General features: G+C 43.6%; 1 protein-coding gene and 1 long non-coding RNA gene across 2 annotated transcripts in view; both read left to right on the forward strand.

Moving 5' to 3' along the window:
• Nucleotides 1–9,499, forward strand: part of ZBTB46 (zinc finger and BTB domain containing 46) — an 86,766-nt gene extending 77,267 nt beyond the window's left edge. The window contains exon 5 of the mRNA XM_066623267.1: nt 1,273–9,499. Within this exon, the coding sequence (XP_066479364.1) occupies nt 1,273–1,644 (372 nt within the window). The 3' untranslated portion in view covers nt 1,645–9,499. The remainder of the gene's footprint in view (nt 1–1,272) is intronic.
• Nucleotides 9,500–9,821: 322 nt separating this feature from the next.
• LOC136647623 (uncharacterized) lies at nt 9,822–15,220 on the forward strand. Its single transcript, XR_010794286.1, has 2 exons — nt 9,822–13,078; nt 13,124–15,220. It is a non-coding gene; the product is annotated as an uncharacterized lncRNA (long non-coding RNA).
• The last annotated feature ends 276 nt before the right edge of the window (nt 15,221–15,496 follow it).

Raw genomic sequence — 15,496 nt, forward strand, 5'->3', positions numbered from 1 at the left:
GTTTGGGGTAAGCTGATCCTATGCCTTCGAGTTTAGTTCCAACACACGCACACATCCATCCTTCACCGGCCATTTTTTGTTAAGTGTACCAATTGAATAATCCCTAAAATTGTTGAGAGTATCAACTTCAAGTTGTTATTTTCAAAACAAAACTGCATATATTGCTTTTCAAGCAATATAAAGTTTGTTTAATTCATATTCTGCTCTGCTCTTGATGAGCAGGCCAGATAATGCCATTTCATTTGAAAACAAAACAAAAAATTTAAATTAACATAAAATCTGTTAGTTGAACTTCACCCTCCAAATCCCAACTCAAAACAAAAATTTTCTGGTGCTTCAGGAAGGTATATAAACATGCTGACCTCCACTTTAGATCATTGGCTTTATTCACTCTAATGAGGTTGTGAGTTGTGCTAGCCACGTAATTTAAGGGAGTTCATTCCAAAACCAGAGTTCAAATCTTGATTCAGTGAGTTTCCTGAAAGACAAGAAGAGAAAATTATTCTAATAGGAACTACAAGGATGGCTTAAGAATGAAATGCAGCTGGTGAAGCTCATATCCCTATTCTGAAGGAACTCTGGAATGTTCTATACCAGCAGTGTCCAAAGTTTTTGGCAGGAGGGCCACATCATCGCTCTGACACTGTTTGGGGGGGCCAGGGAAAAAAAGAATTAATTTACATTTAAAATTTGAATAAATTTACATAAATTTACATAAGTGAATATATTAAAGATGAACTTATATGAATGAATGAAGGTCTTGCAATAGCTCAAGGCCTCTAAAAGGCCTTGCACAAAGCAAGGCTGGCCTTTCCTTTGGTGCTGCTGCTGCTACATCACAGACATGAAACAGCAAGCAGTGGAGGGAGACCTCATCCCACAGCTCATATGAGAGGTCAAACAGTTGCATCAGGCCAGTGCGGGCTCCAGCAAGTCTCCAGAGGGCCAGAGGCTCGTTGGAGACTGGGGGCTCCCTAAGGGCCGCATTGGGAGTCCCCGAGGGCTGCAAGTGGCCCCAGGGCCAGGGTTTGGGCACCCCTGTTCTATACTGTTTAGTTTTTCTGCAGCCATTCCCAGTTGCTGGTAGAAGACAGTTAGCCTGAACAGAGTGAAAAATTAGAGACTGCTGCTTTTTAAAGAGAAAAAGAAAGAAGAAGAAAAAGCCAGGCTTCAACACTGGTCACAGCATCACCTAGATGCTGCTATTTCTTGAAATTCCTGATCTACAGACTGACCTGCTTTAATCTTGCCTTCTCTCCCCCCTTTTCCAAGGTTCACAGCAAAGATAAAAAATACGTCTGCAAAGTGTGCAGCAGAGTGTTCATGTCAGCAGCCAGTGTGGGCATTAAGCACGGCTCCCGTCGCCATGGCATTTGCACTGATTGTTCTGGCCGAGGCATGGCTGGCCACCTGGATGTGAGTGGAGGAGACGGCTCGCCAGACGAATTGTATGGCACAGAGGGTGCCTATATGGAAGATCCTGATGACCTCAAGGTGGAAGGAGATGAAGATATGGGGGATGAAGATGACATAGAAATTTCACAAGATGACGTGATCTTGGAAGACGACAAAGATGGTCTTGACTCTCTACAGGAGCATGAGAACTCTGGAGAGAATGACAAGGATTTTTCTTGGATTTCATAGGGATTTTTGTTTGTCTTCTTTATTGGGGCTGTGCTAAGGAAAGGAAGGTTGTTTTGGAAAAGCTCAAGTAGCCTTGTCATTGCCCCAGTGTGGAAAAAACTTCTTGTTTTTGAAGGATTTTTTTTTTTTTCAGCAAACAGGTTATTTATCTATATCATCCAGATACTGTATTGGTAAGCATTTCCCTTGATGGTTCCACTTCTTTGCCTTTCCTATAGTTTTGTAAAACTTGTCTACCTGTTGAAGGGAGCCAGGCAGACTGCATGCAGTTTTCTTCTCAGATGTTCTCCACTGTTAGCTTAAAATATGGGGGACTCTTGCTTTTCAAACATTATCAAAATGTTTTAAAATGACTCTACGCAGCAGCAAGGGACATGGTAACAAGGTTATCAATTATAAACAAAGCCATGTTGGTTTTGGAGGACTTGCCTCTTAAATGCATCCCTTTCAATAAGCTAGAATGATCAAAGAGACTTTCAAGCCTGCTGCCCTCACTGGAAAGGGTACTCTTGGTGCCCAGAGGTCAATTGAACAAAGGATTTGTTTAGCCCATTGGCATTTGTAACATGCTAATATCAGATCTTCAGCTTAGTTCACAGAGGTAAAAAGTTGCAGAAATATGTGCTGCAAAAGTGCCCCCCTATGGTCAGGTCATGTAAATGCACTTAATTTTTCCTTTTGGTGCATTTGACTTTCTTATTCAGTGATATATGTATATTATATGCAATTTTTGAATGGGCTGTCTTGGCAATGTGAGGAACCAAGGAACTACTTTCCTTGCCAAGTTCTGCCAATCTCTGTTAGGATATATATGTGCAGTTTTGTCAGCACCTGGATGTACTAATTCAGTGCCTCCAAATCCTGCAAATTCTGCAGCAACTGTGCTGGTCCTCAGTATTCTGTATAGCAGACCTGGAGTCTGTGTGTTCTTCATCAATGGCACAGTCCACTGGAAGAATCAGAGCTGAAGTGGCCACACATTTTTGAGTGGCAGAGTGAGAGTGGTAATCTGTCCCATGCAACGTAATACAGCAGAACATGGTCTTCTGTACGCCCTCTTTCAAATCTGAGAGATGCTACATAAGGGCACAGGAGTAGCATTACCTATTACTTTAGGGAAGAGCAGGGTGCTGTTTGATTTTCACCTCAGGAACCCATATTCGGTGGCCATACCCGAGAGAGTGAGTGCGCAAAGTTCCACTGATGCCCATATTAGCCTTTCCTTCCAGGTGCTACGTCTATACTCCAAATTAAACAACTGACTATTTGCCTGGAGTGTTCCCATGCTGCATGCCTTGAAACCTGAAGAAGCAGCCTTTGTGTTTAAGCAACCAAGCAGATCCTGTTCATCAAGAGTCTCCAAACCCTGACCTGAGGGCCAGATGCAGCCCATGGTGAGCCCCTATCTGGCCTGCGGCCAGCCTCTTGTTCCCTGAAAATCTCCAGCCCATTCAACAGAACACAACTGGAGCTGTGCTCTGGTTGTGTCTGGAGGGTGTTCTGAGGGCCAGAGAGGTTGAATGAATGAGTCCATTTATTCATTCATCTAAGTTTCATCTCTAATTTATTTATTTAAATTTTATATTTAATTTTTTTCCCCGGCCCTCAGCACCACACCAGTTATTTGATGTGGCCCTCTGGCCAAAAAGTCTGGAGACCCCTGCTGTACGTCATGGACCTGCTATACCTGGCTTTAGTATCTACAGAGAAGTGTTTTGATTCTGAGAAGTGGGTGATACGGCTTGTAGTTGGTTCTTGTTGCTTTTCCTAGGGAAGTTTTAAAATAGTCCACTGATTGTTTTTCCTGTATGTTTCACCACTGCTTCTCATGCTGGAGGAGGAAAGATAAACCAAAAACCTTGCTGCTGTTTCCCACAGAACAGATTTTTATAGAGAGTGCTCTGTGTGCTAAAGATTATGCTTGAATCCTGCCATGAGAAGCAACCTTCTGAACCAGGTTTCTTACCTGCTGCTTGAAGCACTATTGAAAACGGCAAAGTACTTTGGGGACACTTTCAGTAAAACTGTTAAGAGGTGCTAAGTTGCTGCAGATCCAAGAAGCCTCTGAAACTGTGTACAGATGGTCGTTTCTGAGTAGCAATGGAAGTGCCTTCCCTTGTAAGGCTACCACTTTGTGGTAGTTCCATAATCCAGCACTGGGTATCTTGAGAACTGTAGGACCATCACTGTGAGTTGTGGGAAAGGGGAGGGATCTTTTTAACACTTACCCTGATTTCTGATTGTTGCCACTTCCTCCATATCGGTCAATAGAAGGATGGAACTAACTGGACCCAGTGCACAGGGAATTTCTGGTCTAGTCAATTTTTTCCACTAGCTGGCCATTATAGAGCAGGTAAGGTAGTAGTCTTGACTATCTGTCCTGCTTTTCTTTTTTATATTTGGCAAGTTGTCCTCACTTAATGTACTAAAGGCCTATTGTAAATAATTTCAAACTGCTCTAGGGATTTGGAGTGTCTGCATGATTTGCTATGGACAGAGTCCCACGGGTGCCTACAACCACTGCACCAAAAGATACACATGCCTTACTGTAGCATTGCTGTTCACATTGCTCAGAGCTGGTTTTGGCCTCCAAGCACCTGCTGCTTGAAGCACTATTGAAAACGGCAAAGTACTTTGGGGACACTTTCAGTAAAAATGTTAAGAACAAGAAATAGTTTTAACTAGAGACAATGGAAGGACAGGAAACTGATGAGTCTGCATGTGATGGGCGTTGATTGCTACACTGCTTTGGTGGCTTAGAAAAGCAGTTATGTATACACTGCCCAAGAAGAAAATTTGCAAAAAAAGGAATTGACTGTGGTTTTTCTTCTTTTGTTTGTAAACATGAAAGTCTTGCTTCTCTCTGGGAACAACATCAAAGCCAATGTTTCTGAATCCAAGGAAGGTAGTCATGGTTGAGGTCCCCAGTAGCAGGGCCTAGGAGAGGGGGGTAAAGGAGTAATTTGTACCTGGGCCCAGGGTCAGAAAGGGGGTCCAGGAGCCAAAGGAGGGGGCCCAGAATGTTCCTGGGCTCTGACATTTTCCTATCTCACCTGAACTTGCTGATGGACTCTGCATTAAGAAGGCTAGTAGACCTGGGCTTCAAAGACTATTGTGGCTGTCAGCACCTTCCCCCGTTTTATTTTGCCCCCCGTTCTGCTGCCCCATTGCACCCCTCACCCTTTGGGAAGGGGCCCAAAAGAAACTTTGTACCCCCTAATAAAATTCCTCTCATAGGCCCTGCCCAGTAGTATCACTTTCAGTGCTAAAATACCTTCCACTAAAGATATTTACCTACCACTGAAATGGTGTTTTGACACATTGCTTTACTTGGTTAATTTTTCACCTTCCTTTATTAGGATAAATCCTAGTAAACACATCAGATCAAGAGAGCTGGGAAGGACACTTTGCCAGTTTTATGTACCTATGCAAATTTCTGCCCATGCATGTCACTGCCCCCCTTGTGGTTTGCTCCATTGTATTTCCTAGCACTCCATGTTCACTGGGGGGCAGTGTTTGAGACATGCTGTTTTTCAATAGTTACTTCATGCTCTTAATGATTAACTAGTTCAAAAGGAAGATTTTTTTTCTGACACGATTATGGTATGCCAATTTGCTATAACAGGATTAATAACGCCTTTTGAAATGTCAATCGGTGCTTTTATTTAGCCATCAAAACATGCCCAACCAAATCTTCTAATATTCTCAAGGGACAATAAGATGTAGAAGACTCTTCTTGCATTTTAGCTTGTTGTAAAACCTTATTGTAGTTTAAGTACAAGACAATATTTTAACATTGGACTTCTACACCCTTTTTTTGAGAGTAGGAAGCTTTGACAGTGGCTCCCACATTGCTGAATGCAAAGTAAAGACAGTTATCTTTGTGCTTCTCAGCTGCCTTCTGCCTGCCCAAAAGGCAACTTGCTGGTGCTGGTGATGTGAGTTTCTCTTGACTCAGCTTCCATTCTTGCATATGAAACCAAGGAGGTCAGGATTTGGGGTGTTCTAACAGCTATGTATTTCATAAGGTTGTTCTTAAAAAGGAGATAAATCCTCTTGAGTTACTTAAACATTCCGTTTTCCTCCCAGCCTGACTGGAGAGTTGAATTTCATCCTGTCTGTCATTTCTGGGCACCTCTGTGTGGTGGCTGCCCATGTACTTGGCCTGACCAATTTGCCACATCAGTCAGAAATTAAAGAAGGTTCACTCTATGAGGAGGGGGAAGGAAATGGTGCTTTTGGGGGTTGGTGTGTGTTGAGCCCTCCTAGTGTCTCTCTGACTCAGTAACTGTGATCATGTAAACAGCATGGCTGCTGCAGATTCAGTATTGATCCCTCAATGGCCCTCTGCATTGTGGACTAGAGAGGGGAGGCAGAGGCCCAGAGTGGATTCTCATACAGTGTGTCCAAACCTGCTTCATTTCCAAGTTTCCATACAGAGCCTTTCATGTTCTAGAGCAGCATTTCTCAGGTGCTCCACTAGCATACCATAAACGGCTACCATCTGCTTGGAGCTGCACTACTCCATGCGTGCACTGGTGCTCTGGGGTTCCTTGAGATGATGCACATGCACCGGCAGGGCTCCCCAAGACATCATCTAGGAGTCTAAAGGACTCCAGAGACCAAAGCATTTGAGAGCCACTTTTCTAGAGCGAGACACGAAAGTGTGATTAACCTAAACTTCCTTGGTTAAACTTAAACACACCCACCCACCCACTATGGTCTCAGGTTCATCCTGGAAACATATATATTTAATTGCTTGCTTTTTTAAAACTAAGGGACAATATGCTCTCTGGTTTTTACACATCTTTAGTAGTGCCATTTCCCTCCTGTTCTGGCTAAAGATGCTGTAAGGAAGCCACAACAAATATTAGGCCCCTGAAAAGCAAAAATTGCAACTTTTTGAACTACAGTAAAGTAGATGGTTTGGTGTTAGTTACATACACTAAAGGCGCAATCCTAACCAACTTTCCAGCACTGACGTAGCTGTGCCAATGTGGCATGCACTGCATCCTGCAGTGGTGAGGCAGTCAAGGGAGCCTCCTCAAGGGAAGGGCATGCTTATTACCTTACCTTGGAGCTGCATTGCGACTAGGTCAGTGCTGGAAAGTTGGTTAGGATTGTGCCCTAAGGCTACAACCTTACCTGAGAGTAAGCTCCATTATATTTGGTGACTTGCTTCTGAGTACATATGCATAGGATTATGCAGTAAAGCTGCAATTCTATACAAATTTACCTGGGAGAAAGTCCTGTTGAACTTGATGGGGCTTAGTTCTGAAGGTTTAGAATTGCCCTGTAAGTAAATATATACCAAATAGCCTGGACAGTACTTGGACAAAACTTCAGGAGCTGTGATGTTTTGCTTCCTATAAAAAGCAAGACCTTGAAAAATATTGGGGGGGGGGGGGTCTCCATTGGTTGATTTTCAGGAATTTCTCTGACACAGGCACGCCTTGGAACCAGCACCTTCGTGTGCAGCAGCAGAGCCATGATGTTCTTTGGTGTTCATTTCACTGGGTATTGCACAGGAGAAGTGACTGGGGAGGCTGAGCCTATCACAGTTGCTATTTCTCTGGTTTTCATCTGGCAGAGGGTTCAATGGCACAATGCTGATCACGCAAGAAGCACTGTGAAAACTAATTGATGCTGCTTGTTTGCTTATCTTTAGAGCTGTACAATTTGTGACTTGCTGAGCCAAATATAGCCTGGCTGTTACTTGCTAGTACTGGGTCTGTGTGTCTTTATACATGTTCATGCCTGCATTTGCAGTCCTGGGCAGGCTGTAAGAATAGGGCTACTAAGCCCAGGGTAGGCTGCTTGGTGGAGCATAGGCTGTGCATATCTGATATAGAACAATGCTTTTGTTCAGCAAAGGAAATACAGCAAGCAGGTTTGGGATGCCAGCAGGCACTGCAAGGGAGAGGTGGAGGAAATACTAACTGGGGAGGCCAAGTGACTCAGTGAGTAGGTTGGAAAAATTTAATGGATCTGATGGACCATGAGGCTGCTTACTGAGGATTACACAGTAATTCTCTCATTGGTGGTTCCCCACCCCCACCCCCATTATCTTTATAGGTGATCATAACTGGATACTTGTAGCTTTAAGAAAAATTTGAGAAGCAGCCCTAACAGTAAAGGTTTGCTAGTTTTTCTTTCAGTCCAGTGTGCTGGAAACAATTTCAGAATTTTCTATGCAATTTGACTCTAGTGGCATCCCCCGGGGTAATTTGCAATTAACAACCTGAATTGTCTTGAATTAAATATTTTGTCTTAATAAGTTTGAGAGTTGGGATTCCTACTCATTAACCTTATTCTCAGCTTTTCCAGTTGGTCCTGGTTATATCTTTCCTTCAGTTGCTGATTCATGTTTATTTAAACATCTGAAGCTGCCTTGTACTGAGTCAATCAGGCCGTTGGCTTGTCTAGTTCCCACTATTGTCTGCTCTGACGGGCAGCACTTGTCTCGAGGCCCCACACATCTGTCTTTGCAATGATCTTTTTAACTGGAGTTGCTAGCAACACGTGATGCTAGTCATGTCATTCAGTTTCCATGGCCTTTAAAAAAAATTTAAAAAGCTATATTGGATGGGTAGCATCTGAGGAAGGAGATGTGTTAACCTCCTCTTTCTAGGCTGCTGTTAAGTGACTTTGGGCCTTTTCTCTCAAGGCTGCAAGCCTTCCGAAGGCTGACCAGCAACTTCAGGATGGGAGCACAAAGGAAAACACCTTTACAACTCTTTGCCTGATGGAGCTGTTCATACCCAGTTTAAAAGAGGGGAAAGCCTGCTGAGCAACCAGGAAATTTGCTCTTTCCTTCCACTCTTGCTGTTTGTTTCCCTCTGGCAGCTTCTGCTGGGTTGAAAAAGTCCAGCCAGATATGTGCCACATTTCATGTTTAGAAGCTTTTGAAGCATGCTGCACATGAACTGCTACTATCAGCAGATCTTCATATCTAACATAAGAAGAGTCATGCTGGGTCAGGCCCAGAGCCCATCTAGTTCAGCTTCCTGTATCTCACAGCAGCCCGTCAGATGCTTCAGGGAACACAGACAAGACCACAAGATACTTACCTCTCGCTGCCACTCCCCTGCACCTGGCATTCTGTTTATCTTTACACCCCCCCAATGAAGACACCAGATTGTACTTGGGTTTAACTTGTGCCACTTTATTAAACACAGTGATCAATTTTTAATGCATGAAAGCCACTGAACACACCATAGATACTCACCTATAAGTCCATCTCACAGTTAAGTCGAGGGCAGGTTTGGAGCAAAAAAATTCATGGAATTTCCTATGACCCTCGGATAAGTCGGGGGTTAAACCTAGGGGGTGTCTGACTATAGTTTTGACTGATTTTACCTGAGGCCAGATCCTGAAAAATAACTTACCACTAATTGTTACCAAAGAACTGTACAGTCTCTAATTTATTAAAAACATACTAAAAGATCATAAGATACATTTTTATTCTTTTTAAATTCTGGTCTTCACCACCTTTTTGTAAACACTATCCATGCACTGCAAACAACATACCAGTAGAACAGTGGTTCCCAACCTGGGATTCATGTACTCCAAGGGACACTCAACAGGACCTTTAGGGGTCCTTGAGCAAGAAACCTGAGCAAGAAACTTGAGCAAGAAACCTGCCAGAGAAGCGGTTGGCCCTCTGGATGGTTAGGGAGGGAAAGGGGAGATAAAAGGAGACTTAGAGATGGCAGAGAAATTAAATGAGTTCTTTGCATCTGTCTTCACGGCAGAAGACTTCGGGCAGATACGGCTGCCCGAACGGCCCCTCCTGACTGAGGAATTAAGTCAGATAGAGGTTAAAAGAGAAGATGTTTCAGACCTAATTGATAAATTAAAGATCAATAAGTCACCAGGCCCTGATGGCATCCACCCAAGAGTTATTAAGGAATTGAAAAATGAAGTTGCTGATCTCTTGACTAAGATATGCAACTTGTCCCTCAAAACGGCCATGGTGCCAGAAGATTGGAGGATAGCAAATGTCACACCTATCTTTAAAAAGGGAAAAAGGGGGGACCTGGGAAACTATAGGCCGGTCAGCCTAACATCTATACTGAGTAAGATGGTGGAATGCCTCATCAAAGATAGGATCTCAAAACACATAGACAAACAGGCCTTGCTGAGGGAGAATCAGCATGGCTTCTGTAAGGGTAAGTCTTGCCTCACGAACCTTATAGAATTCTTTGAAAAGGTCAACAGGCATGTGGATGCGGGAGAACCTGTAGACATTATATATCTGGACTTTCAGAAGGCATTCGACACGGTCCCTCACCAAAGGCTACTGAAAAAACTCCACAGTCAGGGAATTAGAGGACAGGTCCTCTCATGGATTGAGAACTGGTTGAAGGCCAGGAAACAGAGAGTGTGTGTCAGTGGGCAATTTTCACAATGGAGAGAAGTGAAAAGCGGTGTGCCCCAAGGATCTGTCCTGGGACCGGTGCTTTTCAACCTCTTCATAAATGACTTGGAGACAGGGTTGAGCAGTGAGGTTGCAAAGTTTGCAGGCGACACCAAACTTTTCCGAGTGGTGAAGACCAGTGATTGTGAGGAGTGATTGTCCAGAGACAATTTGGATGACAGAAACAAATTCCTACCCAGCCCTCATGATAAGCAACCAGCTAATCTCAGACTGTACATATCATGTACCCCTGGGGGCTGGGGATAAGAATAGGCCCTCAGTTTGGCTGTACTTGTCATAAGAGGCGACTAAACAGCCACCGGGTAGATGGGACTCGTCAGTCTGGGAAGGCAGCTCATCTGAGAGAAGGAAAACTCTGATCCCAAACCTCCACTGCCTTGTGGCTACATCCAGTTATGGAAAAGGCTTCAGGAGTCAACCTCGAGGCAAAATCCGGAGCTGGAGTCCCTGAGGCATTTCATGGCTGAACACAGTCACGTTCTGGCAACTCCTGCGATGCCGCTGGAACCAACCGTATTGGCCTCTGCCTTTCCATTGGACCATTTCAGCGACGTGGAGAGGGGGGATTTGCTGCTTGGGTAACAGCCTATCCTCCATACCTACTTTACCCAGGCTTCACGCACTGGAGAGGACACTCTGTTCCAGAACCACCATTCAGAGCGTGACACCATAGTCTTCCGAGACTGAAGGATGCCAATAACATATCATGGCTTGTAACCTGTGAAGTTTTCCTCCAGAAACCTATCCAATCCCTTCTTAAAGGCATCTAGGTCAGATGCCATCACCACATCCTTTGGCAAGGAATTCCACAGACTAATTACATGCTCAGTAAAGAAATATTTTGTTTGTTCTAACTCTCCCGACACTCAATTTTAGTGGATGTCCCCTGGTTCTGGTGTTATGTGAGAGGGAAAAGAATATCTCTTTATCCACTCTATACCTCTGCTGCATAATTTTGTATGTCTCAATCATGACAATCTTGTATTTTGCTGTTGAATGTTTTTTATTCTTTGATTCATATCTACATCCTGTATTTTTTCCACACAGTCTTTGTTAAATTTCCCTTTCTAGGAAGTCAGTCATCAACTCCCTGATTGACCTTTGCTAATAACTGATACTTACGTCCTGATCCCCATTCAAACTTCAGGAATACTTGTACATACGGAAACAGTACTCCAAGCACCCAGCATTTTGTTGAGCAACCAGTAATCAAGCTACCTTCCAGCTCAGCACGTAGGCACTATCTCCCAACCCTTATAAAGAGAGGTCTTCCTCTCTCTGTCTCACTCTCCAAGGCCCAACACACTTGTGTTGTGTCAGAGGATCCTCTCCACAGGACTCTCTCCCCCACCCTCCAACTGCTCTACAGGACAGGTAACTATCTTGCACCTTGAACTCTTTCACTTCTCTTTCCCTTCTCCCCTTCTCTCCCCATCTCTAGCTAGCAACCGGGGTAGAAGGACAGGGACCCCTAAAATCCTCCCCTATAACCCCCTTCCTTTTCTGATTTCTTCAGATGTACCAAATACACTCCACATACAACCAAAGCTAGGTACACCGTATTCAGTTATTAGCATCAAGAAACATACTTTTATCATTTCTCCATGTGCATTATTTTTACCTTTATATTTATCACTCCCGAATTGGCCTTTTCAGCCACACTAGACGCTGTTCCAGAACCACCTTTCAGAGCGCGGTACCATAGTCTTTCGAGACTGAAGGTTGCGAACAACACATTTTTACCTTTGTTCTTTGTGAAAAGAACCATTAACACCCACTCTCTGTTTCCTGGACCTCAACCAATTCTTAATCCATAAGAGGACCTGCCCTCTAATTTCTTGACTGGAGTTTCCTCAGCAGCCTTGGGTGAGGGACCATGTCAAACACCTTCTGAAAATCCAGAGATATAATTTCCACAGGTTCTCCTATATCCACATGCCTGTTGACCTTTTCAAAGAATTCTAAAAGGTTTGTGAGGCAAGACTTGCCCTTACAGAAACCATGCTGGTTCTCCATCAGCAAGGCTTGTTCTTTTATGCGTTTTAAGATTTTAATGAAGCTTTCTATCATTTTACCTGGAACAGACATTAAGCTGACTGACCTATAGTTTCCCAAGTCTCCTCTCCTTCCCTTTTTTAAGATCAGTGTGACATTTGCTGTCCTCCAATCCTCTGGTACTGTGGTCAGGGACAAGTTACAAATAATAGTTGAAAGATCAACAACTTCATTCCTCAGTTCCTTAATATCTCTTGGGTAGATGCCATCTGGACCCAGTGACTTATTTATCTTTAGTTTGTCAATTAGGTCTTAAAACTTCTACTCTTTTTAACCTTTATCTGATTTAATTCCTTAATCAGGAGGGACTGTTCAGGTAGCAGTATCTGCCCCAGGTCTTCTGCCATGAAGACAGATGCAAAGAACTCGTTTAAGTTCTCTCTCTTCAAGTCCTCTTTTATCTCTAAGAAAGTCACCAGCCAGAAAACACATCAAACGTATTGTGCGAATTGTTTGTAAATAATTTCAGGTCACAATTTCTGCTTCCTCACCTTTTGACTTATTTCAGTGTTGCCTTGGCCAGGGTCAGCTTTTGGGCAATTGGGGTGATTTCTCCCTGTTGGGCCCCGCGCAGCCCTTCCGCCCACCCCTGCTTCCAGTCATGTTCAGGTTGGTGCGTGGGGAAGGGGCACCCAGCCAGGTGAGATGCACTTCCCCATCCTGCCTGGGGGTTGCAGGGTCCACTCTCACATCCCAGCCAGGTTAGGGAAAGGGGGGACTGAAGAGACACTGCAACAAGCGCCTCCCTCCTTGCATGTCGTATTTTGGATCCACTTTGGTCCAGCCTGGGAAGAATGCTCTGCAAGGAGTCTTTCCTCTCTACTCACAGGCACCCTAAGGGTTAAAGTGCGGGGGGGGGGCTCTGCTCCAGTAGGCTCAGAAGCAGTAGCAGAGATGTGCAGCAGGGCAGTCCAACACCCCCCCCCCCGGCAACCCCTGGCGGAGAGGAGCCATTGGAAGGAGACCTGGGCTCCCCACACAGAGGCATAGAAGGAACCATGTCAAACACCTAAAATTCCAGAAAAATAACATCCCCCGTTTTTCTTATTTGTACAGGAACTTTTTAAAGATGTAAAGCAGCAATTCCATCTAAGCAATTCCATCCAATAACCACTTCACATGGGGTTTATCTGGGTGTCCATCTGATGAAATTGGTTAGAGATGGAGGGAGGATGGTGCACCTGTTGACCTTATGCAAGTAATGTCCTCTGAAATGTAAGGCAGCAATTCGTCCTTGGGCTCTCTTTTGTAGTCTGCTGTTTGTTTGGGTTTTTTTTTACTTACCAGAGAAAATACTGGTTGGTGTGCGAGCAAGTCATGGTTTTCAGCTGTCTGTGTTGTGTCCATCAGCTTTTGCTTCTGCTTCAGAAAGCCCTTCCTACTGCTAGTGTGGCTCTGACAAGCTGAGACGCTGATATTCTTCCAAGTTGACCTTTGCATATTTGGCAATCCTGCTGTCCAGGATATTTTGCCTGTGCCAAGATGGTAAACAGGCTTTATTTTTCTTTCACTTTGCTGTTGGAAAATGGCTGCGAAATAACCCTGCAATCTCAGGAAAGCAGCAGGCTCTAGCATCACAATGATGGCACTTCCTGCTTGAACATGTCACTTCCACCCATGATGTCACTTCTGGTGGGTCCTGGACAGATTGCCATTCTCAAAAGTGGACCCTGGTGCTAAAATTTTTAAGAACCACTGATGTAGAAGGTTTTTTTATTTTTTACATTTTTACTTATTGAAACAATCAGTGGGTAGACTAAGGAAATATTTTAGCAAAAACAAACTTGATTTAGTGTTCTGCACCTTCAGAAATGCCTTTGGGTACAATCTGCAAGGAGGGTCCCCTGCACAAGCCCTAGGTGAGGTCATGCAATGCAAAGAGGCTCCCTGATGGATTATGCCTTTTTGTTCTGCACCTTCACCTGGTCAAGCTTCTGCCAGCTTTGTTTATAACTGGGGTTGATTTTCTCTGCAGCCCTACTCTTTACCCAGGTGGTGGTGGGGGGGAAGCATCTTTTACAGGTTTGCAAATAGCCACACTCCTTTGAAGAATGATGTTTCCTCCAGGTGAAGAGGCAGGGGAGTTCCTCTCTTGTGGATGTGTTGCTTCCTCCCTCCCTTTCATGCCATTTACCATACTACAAATGGATGTGTTTGGAAGCAGGCAAGAGTAACTTTTGGAAGGCTGGTAATGTTTGTCTCCTGGGATGTTCTCTTTCACTGAAGTAATGCACAGTGCACAATCTGAGCACAAATTCCATTGGTTTTAAAGAGGCATGTGCAAGATTGTGCTCAGAACCTATATGCTTTTGATTCTCCATTGGATTTAGCAAATTAGGCCGAAACATGACCTCTTTCAAAGACCTCACCCACCTGTTTTATGCTTCCGACTCTGCACATCTTGCATTTTTATTTAGAGAAACTCTATAAAAAACCACAAATACTGGAAAAATTCGTTTGCAATATCGAAGGTAATCTTTTAGCTCATTCTGTGATATGTGCAACTCTTAAAGCCATACAGAGTGGTTTCTTTTTTTAAAAAAATTATTTTTTAGATTCTCTATTGTGTGGTTTGGATTTCTGCCTTGTTTTTTTAGGATTCCTTCATAGTAAGGGGTGCTGTGTGGGGTGTATGAGAGTGTGTGTGCTTTCATAAATATAAATATATATATATATTTATTTTTCAGCATATTTTAAACCTGTCAAAGATAACAAAAGCAAACGAAAAAGGACAGTGTATGAACATGGTTGATTATTTTTTTTTCTGGGAATATTCTATATTATACCAACTTTCTATATTATAAACCTGTGTTTGTATTGGCAATGTTTAATATTTGGGGTGGGTGGGTTACAGGGAGATTTTAGTACCTTTGGGAAACGACGGTGTGTTGTACTGATTTTGCTCTTGTCAGTGTAGTTCAGGTAACTATGACCTTATTTTCAAGATGCTCACACTTTAGTCTGTCTATGTGTGCCAGAGATTGGCCTATTTGATATATTTACATGTCATGGGGATTAGTTTAGACATGCAGTACTTGCAAAAATCAATCTGTTTCAATAAACTGGAATATTGCTGCTAAAGGGGTCTTGTCTGTTTTGAGGCATTTTCGGACACTTACTGTTCCCTCTGTTTTCAAAGTGGAGTATATAGGTGCAGGTGCCCTCTGGAGCCTAACAAGGAAAGGTAGGTGGGGCTCCCCATTGTTGCAGAACAATAAGGGGACGCACACAATTATTTCCTTGAAGCCTCCAGCTAGTAAAAGGCTGTGTAGCAACACTGCCCCAATGCTTCCATGAAATCATGCCTCACTTGCTTTCATCCATCCTGTGGCTTAAAGGAAGAGAAAGAAATTTGGC

The sequence above is a fragment of the Tiliqua scincoides genome, chromosome 4 (genome assembly GCF_035046505.1).
Source record: "Tiliqua scincoides isolate rTilSci1 chromosome 4, rTilSci1.hap2, whole genome shotgun sequence".
NCBI classification, from domain to species: Eukaryota; Metazoa; Chordata; class Lepidosauria; order Squamata; family Scincidae; genus Tiliqua; species Tiliqua scincoides.